General features: G+C 35.4%; 1 protein-coding gene across 1 annotated transcript; it reads right to left on the minus strand.

Annotated features, from left to right (window-relative positions):
- Positions 1–816: 816 nt before the first annotated feature.
- Positions 817–7,847, minus strand: LOC125277673 (Kv channel-interacting protein 2). The gene is made up of 8 exons (XM_048206137.1): positions 7,709–7,847; positions 4,529–4,653; positions 4,266–4,335; positions 3,718–3,788; positions 3,425–3,532; positions 3,233–3,337; positions 1,903–1,965; positions 817–1,384 (listed from the first exon to the last, which is right to left on the minus strand). Exons 1-8 carry the CDS (start codon positions 7,821–7,823, stop codon positions 1,337–1,339), a joined length of 705 nt encoding a protein of 234 aa, XP_048062094.1. The 5' UTR covers positions 7,824–7,847; the 3' UTR covers positions 817–1,336.
- Positions 7,848–11,177: the final 3,330 nt, after the last annotated feature.

An 11,177-nucleotide genomic window follows, 5' to 3' on the forward strand; every position in this document is an offset into this window, starting at 1 on the left:
TAGTAACTAAGTTAGGCCTACTTCATTTCAAATAAGTATTTGGAGACAGTTATGCATGCCTTTTATTTCCACATGGCTGGATTATTGTAATGCTCTTTATCTAGGCATAAGTGAATCCCTGGTTGCTCGTCTTCAGTATGTTCAAAATGCTGCAGCGAGAATCTTATCAAACACCAGAAATTGGATCATATAACACCTGTACTGATATCTCTTGGTTACCTTTAAAATACAGAATACAATACAAGGTGTTACTGTTTGTCTATAAAGCATTGTATGACCAGGTTCCAAAGTATTTAAAAGACCTGTTAATTCCCTACCAGTCTCAACGTCGGCTGCGCTCCTCTCAGAGTATGCTTTTAACCGTCCCTCGGTCTCAATTTAGGCGTAGTGGAGACCGCACTTTTTCTGTTGCGGCTCCTGCACTCTGGAATGTGCTTCCATTATCCATAAAATCCTCGTCAAGCATGGACATTTTTAAAAAGAACTTGAAGACCTACTTATTTTATCAAGCTTTCGGAGTTTGATTAGGTCAACTGTGAGCGACTGATGGCCTGATTTTCTTGGTGTTATGTTTGGTTGTTTTTTACTTTGAATTAATTTTATAATTATCTACTATTTATGGACAGCACTTTGGTCCATTTTTATGTTTTTTAAAGCGCTTTACAAATAAAAATTGAGTTTAGTATCATACACGAGCGCATGACACTTTTCCACTATGTTTAAGCATCTCTGTCTGTCTGAAACTATGAAATAGAACTAAAAAAAAATACAATAAACCATACAGATAAAACCAAAACATATATTTGCACACTGATGTTTCCATAAGAAGCTAAAACTCAACATAAATGTTATAGTAATGCATAATGCAGAATGAAGACAGCAAACATCTGTGATGAAAGACTCCAATACACTGATGGATTTACCAAATGAAAATGAGCCAAATTCATATAATTCCAATACATTCATTCATTCTTTAGTTTGTACTGTACATAACAGAGCCATTTCACAGGTTTGGACACTCCTCCATCTGTCTTAAATCATTTAGGAGATGAGACATTGAACACTTGTGAATGTTTATGAAGAACAATTTTTGTAAGAATGCATAAACAATAACTTCATTAAGTCTAAAATCTCAATACAAGCAGCATTATATATCGCTGCTCTTTAAAACTTTAGTGGCTCTGTCTTCATGGAAGATGCTCACACAAATGAAGTTAGTCTACGAAGTCCACATTTTGTGTCTCTAAGAAAAAATATATTTTTATATGACAAATGTATAACTTCTTTATGGAGAGAGAAGAATGTGGTTCTGAAATCCACAGCCGGGCAGAAACGTCTAAAAGACGCTGTCAAACAGCCGCATTGACCGCATGATATTCTCATCCTCAAATGAACAGAAAAGAAAGAAGAATTATTGGCAAGAGTCACATTTTCCTGTGGGATATTACAGATTTAGTATTATTTAGCATAAAAAATGTATATATTTAAAACATACACATTTAGCAAATAAACTGGGGAAGTTTTCCCGGAATAAGCTGTTAACCTCAGCTTTCAGTCCTCAAAACTGGGGGAATTTTTAGGGTATGTTATTAACAATTCTTTTGGTTTCATTTTCATTCTGTTCCCTGTTTCAGTTTGCTAGTTAGTTTCCATAGTTACTCATTAGTATTACACCTGTTCTTGGTTCCGTTGATTACTTTGTGTGTATTTTGTTCATGGTTCAGTGTTGTCTTGCCACAGTATACAGTTATAAGTACAAGAGAAGATGCCTGCTGTTTATTGAACTCAGGATTAATGTCATGGTGAGTTAAACCTGCTTTCTGCAATTCTCCCTTGAAATATTTCATCTCTGAATTAGTTTGTTTTGCATTCAGATAACAGCAGTGAATGATAGAGATTCACCTTCTGACATGACTCAATAAACTCCTCGATGGTGACCACTCCATCACGGTTTCTGTCCATTTTCTGGAAGAAAAATGATCAAGTTCAGGACGGATTCTTCAAGCCTTGAAGTCTTACATTTACATTCATGCTTTTAGCACAAACGCTTGTCATCAAAGTCATAATCTTACAATTGCTTTATTCACTCTTAGAAGAAAAGGTTCTATATATAGCTTCTTTTTTTTTTTTTTTCATTTCATTTCATTCATTTTATGAATTCAACAGCTTGTAAACGTACTTTATCACCAGAAAGAATTGAAATAACCTGTTAAACATTAAAGTATTATGCAATCATTTAAGACATTTCTCCTCTAATAGAACATAATAGAGGAGACTATAGGAGGAATAGAATATAATCATTCTTTAAAATTGAATCAAGGTTTATATAGATATCAGAGTTACATTCAGTTTTCCTGTGTTTTGTTCATGCTTCCTTTGTTCTAGTTTTCAACCACTATATGTATCTCTTTCCAATAATTGTAGCTTACATGGAGCTCATTTTCCAGCGTTCTGTACTTTTGGCAAACAAAAATGTTTGGGTGCAAGAAATGTAGAGACACGGCATGGTGAAGCACAGAGTGTCTGTTCTCAGATTAGAGAACTGGTGAAATGCAGTGATGTATTGCTTCAGAAGGGTTTGGAAGGGTTATGTGAAAACCATTCATGAAATCCATTTATTGGATCAATAAATCTGTAACGCGATGCTTGCGCAAGAACACACGACAAAGAAGATAAAGATCAAATAAGTCTTTACTAGGAAATCCAACGGGAGATACAGGTACAGGCAGGAACGCAACACAACACAAAAGCATATGAGACCAGACAATGAACTGAGGGAAGACAGGAACTTAAATACACAGATGATTAACTAAAATGACATAAAGCTGTGATGATCTTGTTAATGTCCATGGTGACAGATTGTGGCAGGAAAACGGAACAAAGGAGCACATGTGACAGATGAAAACCAAAACAAACTGAATGTGACAGAGACCGTGACAAAATCAATAAATTATTATGATTTATTGTATTATAATAAATTGAATGCAATATGCACTCAAATGTTATTGCAAGATAAGTTTTGTTTTGCAGTTAGTGTGTGAATGATCTTGCCACTGGAAAATATTTGCACCTTTTGCAGCTTCCCAGCTAACAAAAATATGTTCTATGAACATTTTGCTAAGTTATGAAAACAATATTTCTGAATGTTCAAAACGTTCCCTGGGTTATTGGTGAAAAATCTAGGATTCTAATTGAAAGAACTGAAATGAAGTTCCTGTGTGTTTGAGTTCACCTGAAAGAAGCGATCCACATGTTCTCTGGGAATATCTTCCTGAATGGGTGGAGACACGTACTTCCCCATCATTTCATAAATCGACTTCATGATGTTCAACAACTCCTGAGAGAACGAAACCACATGCACACACTAATACTATTACACCAATGCGATATATTCATGTGAATGCTGCTGAGCCCATCGACAAACCTCTTTTGTGATGAATCCATCTTTATCATGGTCATAGAAATTAAATGCCCAGTTTAGCCGGTCATACATTGAACCCCTAAGGATGAGTGACAGTCCAGCAACAAACTCCTGTAAAATGAACAAATACAACAGAAGATGAAAAATAAATCTGCAAAATAAAGAAAGTCCCTGCTGATGATCTGAATCTAGTGTAAAGACAAATAGGACCAGGACTGAAAACGACTGGTTGAGAAAGAAATCCTGGCTCTCAAATGCTCACATGTCAGTTCCTCAAACGAAAGGCTAGAGCTTACCTGAAAACTCAAACAGCCATTCTTGTTAGTGTCAAATGCCTCGAATAGGAAATGTGCATAATTGCTTGAATCTAAGAGAGAGAGAAAAGGAAAAAACTCTTTTATCACAAGACTATCATTTGGGTCAAGCAGTTTGGGAAAAGGAAGGAAATTACCAAAACTGGCAAGGTTGAAAAAAACAAAAATAAAACAATTTCTAGTTACAAGTTAAATCCATCAGCCTAATTTCTCATTCAGTGAAGCTTTGCAATCACAGCAACATCAACAAGCCTCAAGTATGGGTGCATACATGACAATAAGTTATCAAAAGAATTTTAATTTGCCAAATTGCTAAATAGATATAGGCCACAGAAGTTCAATTATGAACCCAAATCTTCTGAACAATGCAACAGAAGAATTTTATAGGGGACCATGAAATCAGAAATATGTTTCTAAATATGTTCTCTTTTTTATAATTAAGTGAAATTAAAAAGATTGACACTTTATTATTAAAAATATTAATACATAGAGATGTAATTGGAAGGTATGTTGGAGTAATGCTGTCTGACCTCCCTGTGGGAAGAACTGAGAGTAAATGAGTTTAAATATGTCCTCATCCACCACTCCACTGGGACATTCCTGAAACACACAACGAACACAGAAAACTTTCAACATAATACAATATACAATGAATTAAACCTCATTCTGGGAAGAAATCAAAATATAGACCATTCGACCAAATAGTAACAATTATTTGTGCCACATGATGGTGATACTCCCAGCTGATCTACTGGCTTTCCACCTTATATTATTTTAGTAGAGGAACATTTACATTTTTGAAGGCCCGGTAGAGGAACTGCAGCTCTCTCTTGCTGAATTTGGTCTGTTCCTCTAGTACTTCCAGACCTTCAGGTCGATGGCAAACGAAGGAAATTTGAAACTCTTCCTCACTGCTCTCTGTAAGAGAAACAACATCTCATTAAACAGAAATAAATGGATGTTAAGTTTCTCATCTGTTTTACAGAAAATGTTATGAAGAAAGTTAATGGTGACAATTGGTTAATCCAAGGTGAACTAAAGTTTTTTTATAGTCTGGTGCATAACACTTAAGTAACAAATCAAACTTTCTTTCAAAGTATGCAATATTTGCTGCAAATTAATTAACATATAAAACATAACTACAGTAATCATTTTAGACTCTGATGCCACACTTCCCACTGCCAGCTGGTGGCGCTATGACTGTGAATCACAATAGCAGCATTCATGTGATCAGCCCTCATCAGCAAACAAACGACACCAATTTGCTCTAAATCAGACAATGCACTTAGAAGATATGAGACTCCAGTTTCCATTTTTGTCATTAATTTAATCCCTCGCCATGGCAACACCGTTGAAGATATCAAAAATCTGTTCGCAATTTTGCATCTTCAATGTCTCTGGATCATCTTTACCAAGTTTGATGAGAATCGCATGAATCTCTTTGGAGGAATAAAAGAAAACAGCATGCAATTTTCAAAAGATTCACATTTAATTCTAAATTGGCCGGCTTCCTGTTGTTCAGAACTGATGACTGTAAATCTGAAAATTGTCAAGCTTGATGAAAACAATATACAGTTGAGCTCAAAAGTTTACAAACCCCTTGCAGAATCTGCAAAAATGTTAATCATTTTAACAAAATAAGAAGGATCATGAAAATTGCATGTTATTTGCATGTTAATGCAAGACTATTTAAGATGTGAAGGATCCTTTGGCAGTTTTACATCATCCGTGTCTTGATATTATTCTGACCAAGTTTGAAGTGATTTAGGGAAGTATAAGAGTATGATTTACAAGGCCTCTTGTAAGTAACACACATTACCTGCTGCTAGTTGGTGATGTTATGACAGTGAACTACAATAGCAGAATTCATGTGATCAGCCCTCATCAGCAAACAAACGACACCAACTTGCTCTAAATCAGACAATGCACTTAGAAGATATGAGACTCCAGTTTCCCATTTTTGTCATTAATTTAATCCCTCGCCATGGCAACACCGTTGAAGATATCAAAAATCTGTTCGCAATTTTGCATCTTCAATGTCTCTGGATCATCTTTACCAAGTTTGGTGAGAATCGCATGAATCTCTCTGGAGGAATAAAAGAAAACAGCATGCAATTTTCAAAAGATTTACATTTAATTCTAAATTGGCCGGCTTCCTGTTGTTCAGAACTGATGACTATAATTCTGAAATTGTCAAGCTTGATGAAAACAATGTAAAGTTGAGCTCAAAAGTTTACAAACCCCTTGCAGAATCTGCAAAAATGTTAATCATTTTAACAAAATAAGAAGGATCATGAAAATTGCATGACTATTTAAGATGTGAAGAATCCTTTGGCAGTTTTACATCAGCCATGTCTTGATATTATTCTGACCAAGTTTGAAGTGATTTAGGGAAGTATAAGAGTATGATTTACAAGGCCTCTTGTAAGTAACACACATTACCTGCTGCTAGTTGGTGATGTTATGACAGTGAACTACAATAGCCACATTCATGTGATCAGCCCTCATCAGCAAACATACAACAACACATCTAAATCAGAAAATGCACTATAATGAGACTCTTCCAGTTTCCCATTTCTGTTATTAATTTAATCCCTCAACAAAAACCATTGAAGATATCAAAAATCTTTTCGCAATTTAGCATCTTCAATGTCTTGGGATCATCTTTACCAAGTTTGGTGGGAATCGCATGAATATCTTTGGAGGAATATTAAAAAACACAAAGTCTGCAATTTTTTAAAAGATTCCAAAATTCTCCAGCTTGATGAAAACAATACGTCTACCAAGTTTGGTGACTGTAGCCTCATAAACACCCGTGACAACACTATTCAAGATATCAAGAATCCTTTGGCAGTTTTACATCAGCCATGTCTTGACATTATTCTGACCAAGTTTGAAGTGATTTGGGTAAATATAAGAGGATTTCAAGGCCTGTTGTTACACACTTCCTGCTGCCAGTTGGTGGCACTGTGACTGTGAAACATTCAATAGTCACATCCATGTGATCAGTCCATGTGGCCAAACGTACAGCTCAAGTTTGATCTAAATCACTCAATGCATGCAGAATTATGCCATGGCAAAACTTTCAGTGCTTAGGCTCTTATAAATAAACTTTTATGTTTCATTATTTTATTATTTTATTATTATTATCATTAGCGTTGAAAAGTCTTTGCTGCTTCATATTTTTGGAGAAAAAAATGTGATACATTGACATTGTGATACATTTTTTTCAGGATTGGATGAATACAAATTTCTAAAGAACAGAATTTATTTAAAATTGAAATCATTTGTAACATTATAAATGTCTTTACTGTCATGTTTGATCATTTTAATGCATCCTTGATGAATAATTTCTTTTTTCCCCATTTAAAAAAAATAAAATCTTACTGACCCCAATCATTTGAATGGTAGTGTATCACAGTTTCCACACAAATCTGAAGCAGCACAACTGTTTTCATCACTGTTTTCATCACAGAAATTTTTCTTGAGTATCAAATCATCATATCAGAATGATTTCTGAAGGATCATGTGACACTGAAGACTGGAGTAATGATGCTGAAAATTCAGCTTTGATCACAGGAATAAATTACACTTTACTATATATTCACAGAGAAAATGGCTATATCAAATGAATGCAGCCTTGGTGAGCAGAAGAGACTCTTTCAAAAACATTAAAAAATAGTAATTATTCCAAACTTTTGGCCTGTAATGTACAGAGAACAAACATAGGCTTAAAACTTTTGTGCATTTATAAAGCAAATTATTTAATATCTTAGCATTTATTTCCAAAAGAACCACACTGATATGTGAAAAATGTACTTAAAAATGATTAATATCAGAGCTGGAGCACAGTGGACTGCACGCTCAGGACATTCATGGGGATCTGGATCATGTCCCGTTCCCATTATCCCTACTTTCCTGTGACCGTTCCCCTGTCCTCTCTAGAAACATTAAAAGCACGTCAGACACTCACCTCCTTTACGGAGCCAGCAGTACAGCGGGAAGAAGGACAGCAGCATCAAGACATAGAGTCCACCTGTTTCATCAGCTGGCAGCAGCTGTTTTAAGAATCCGTGTGCCTGTGACATGCTGCTTCACTATAAGTGTGTGTTTATGTGTGTGTGTGTGTGTGTGTGTGTGTGTGAGAGGTTTGAGCGACCTCCCCTCCAAAAACACACCCACACTCTGACCGCTTTCCATCGCTCTTTCATGACAGTTTATGGAGAAACAAAAGCCTGCATAAGTAATTCATTGGCTTGTTTTGGAATGGCTTGTTTTCACAGTCACACTGGATGAGAAAATACACTGGCCATGTGGGCAGTTATTGTAGGCTCTTTTTCTCCTTCTGATTATGTGTAAACACGGTCTAGTTCCACTGGGAAATCCTCAAAACCAGCAGTCATCCCAACAGGCAACAAAATAACTCTTACTATGGTACTTTGTATGAATATTTTCTAAGAAAAATAAACAAAAATCAATGAAAAGAAACCAATAAAACAGTGTTCAGTGTGATTCTGTGGACTTAATATCAACAATAACATTTTCATCTACAACATCGACCACAGGCTGTGTGTTTTTCTACAACACAAACAATAGCAGACAAATGAACACACACCAATTCAGAAAATCAATATAAATACAGCTCTATTGTGTTCAGTGTCTCTGGTTTATAGTGTGTGTGTGACCACATTCACACAGCAGCAGAATACACTTGTCAGTCCTGTATTACAGTTTTTTTCAATTGCTAACAAGCGTTTAGCAATACTTAAAGTACTTTTTCTAAACTCTTAACACAGCAACACACAAACATCACAGCCAAATAGTTAATTTTCTGCCCAAAACCATATTTTGTTATATAAACACAAACTCTACATTTCAAAACGCTAAAAACCTTTTTCAACACAAACTAACTCTATCAAAACACAGCAAACCTGATTCAAAATCGAGTCGTTCTGTCAAAACATAGCACTAGTTTTCTATCCAACATGAACATATAGTCAATCAAAGCGCAATGACTGTCAAAATACTAACAGTTGATGGCATTATGAAAACTGCATTACTTGTCATGTTTCAGTTCTAACTGGAGAAAATATGAAATCCATTGTTTTTATAATTCAGTTTCCTTTTACTACAGTAATAGTATAATGCATGTAAGCCATTCTACATGTTTGGTTGAGTGTTGAATGTGTGCATTCTTGGCAACAGAAGAGTGTCATTATTTTATAGAATGTGCAGTAGAAAAAGAGAAGAAGAAAGTAACAGAATTGCTCAGATCAGCTGCTGGTCAGATGAGTCCCCTATGCAGGACTTCAGTGACCCCCTTGGTTGAAATCTCTTTCTGGGGTTGGGTGTGTGGTGTTGATGTTGCCCTCATAGAGGTTGGGATGGTGTCCCATTGGTAGTTAGTGCCCTACGCAGACCACATATTCTGCATATATGGAACAATGGTAGTGGAAACATTGTAGTAAAAGCTTTACATGAAGCTTTTACTGAAATGAAAACATGAAATTGCTGCCATTGATCAACAACAAATCCAACATACATGGCCTTTGGTTACTGTTGAAGCTTTTTTTCCACCACAGAATAAAAAAAAAAGTATAAAAGGTAATTGTGACTTTTTATCTCACAATTCTATTTATTTATTTATTATTTTGCAATTGTGAGTTTACATCTCACAATTCTGACTTCCCCCCCTCAGAATTGTGACATAAACTATAGGAATTGAGTTTAAAAAGTCAGAATTGTGAGATAAAAAGACATAATTACCTTTTTTATTTTCTATGCATGGCAGAAATAAGCTTTCATAGGTTCCACGTGTAAGTGAAAAAAACAGAGATGCACAGTCCAGCATTCTTCCTCCTCTCCCATTCCTCTTCTTCCAACTTCTCCTTTCCTCCTTCATCTGTTCCTCTCCCTTACCCAGATATTATTTTCTCTCTGCTCCTCTGTGTTGTTCTTCATCCACACTGAACAAATCTGATTCAAAGAGTCCTATTTTACTGTGTATGTCCATGTAATGGAAATAAATTCAACCCCTGACTATACTTCCAACTGAGACTGGAATCTGCTATTTCTCAATATTTCAGTGATCTGCTAATTAAAACTGCTTATCAATTGTATTTGTTTTATATTTTTTCCAGTACCGCTGTTGTTGCAGAATTAGAGGTTTTATCCTATATTTAAAGATTGGAACATTTGGTCTTCATTTCTGACTTGCTGTGTTTAAGCATTTGCAAATAAGATGAGAAAGATCCATGATTTTGGTATGAGGTAAGCTTATATGAAAAGAAAATTTAAGCATTTAAGAAATGTGTTAATTGACTGCATTTAGTGTGAAAACTACATGAATTGTGTTAATGATGTGGCCACAACAGACGGATGTTCTGCTAAATGTGTTTAGAGTTTTGAAAATGTGACTATAGAATGGACAAAAGTATGTTAGCAATTGAAAAAAACTGTAACACACTTACGTTCACACACAGTTCGGTTATTTAATGGAGTGACAAACGCATTCTAACCAAACTCTAACCCATCTTCAGAAGAGGAAAAGGCAATAAAAAGTGTGTCAAGTGTCCCACTACAAAAACACATCTCCTTCACCCAAACCAAACAAGATGAACTCAAGTGTCAATCTCTTCCTCAGACACTGTCAAGAGCTCAACTCAGCCCGGCTTTCAAACAGACTACCAAAACATCTTGTGAAGCTTTTTCCTTGACTTTTTTTCTGTAAAGCTGTTTTGATAGATGAATTGTGAAAAGTGCTACACAAATAAAATGTCTTGGCGATCAGTGTCGAATAGGTTAAACCCTTTGAAATCACTGCTGCTTTATTCACCGTCAAACTGGTGGACGGCAATTAGTACATTCTCTGCACAGAAATTATGCATGAAGAGTAATTTACCATGCAGAAATCCAAACTCTATGAATATCTCTAGGATTGTGGAGCTTGTGTTTTCAGTGTGCGAGCTCAAACAATTGGATAAAGCTTCTGTCCAATCACCCCAGGTGAAAAAAGTACACTTCTATAACGTACTTAAAGTGCTCTATTTTCGTGCACTAATTTTGTACTTAATATACTGAATATTCTTCATCTAACTGTGCTATTTTGAGACAGCATGAAATATGAACTAAAACGTGCTTTTAATATACTATCTCTGTATTTAAAAAATTTATTAAGGTACTTACAGTACATTTGAACCCATAGTGTACTACAAGTGGTAGCTAAATATATTTTTTTAATACAGAGATAGTATATTAAAAACACATTTTAGTTCATATTTCAACGTAATCACACGGACAAAGGCAAATGACCCCTGGTGGCCACTCTTAAAGAAGAATTTTTAGTATATTAAGTACAAAATTAGTGCACGAAAAGAGCACTTTAAGTACATTATAGAAGTGTACTTTTTTTTCACCTGGGACTGCAGAAGACAAACTTGCCC

This window comes from Megalobrama amblycephala, linkage group LG10, assembly GCF_018812025.1.
Source record: "Megalobrama amblycephala isolate DHTTF-2021 linkage group LG10, ASM1881202v1, whole genome shotgun sequence".
In the NCBI taxonomy this organism is placed as follows: domain Eukaryota; kingdom Metazoa; phylum Chordata; class Actinopteri; order Cypriniformes; family Xenocyprididae; genus Megalobrama; species Megalobrama amblycephala.

Excerpts from the sequence above, each read along its gene's own strand:
- LOC125277673 (XM_048206137.1), bottom strand. The coding sequence starts at position 7,823 with ATGTCACAGGCACACGGATTCTTAAAACAGCTGCTGCCAGCTGATGAA. Across the intron at positions 1,966-3,232 it reads ATGTGGATCGCTTCTTTCAG|AAAATGGACAGAAACCGTGA; the intron begins GTGAACTCAAAC and ends TTTTTCTTCCAG. Across the intron at positions 1,385-1,902 it reads TTATTGAGTCATGTCAGAAG|GATGAGAATATCATGCGGTC; the intron begins GTGAATCTCTAT and ends TGTTCATTTGAG.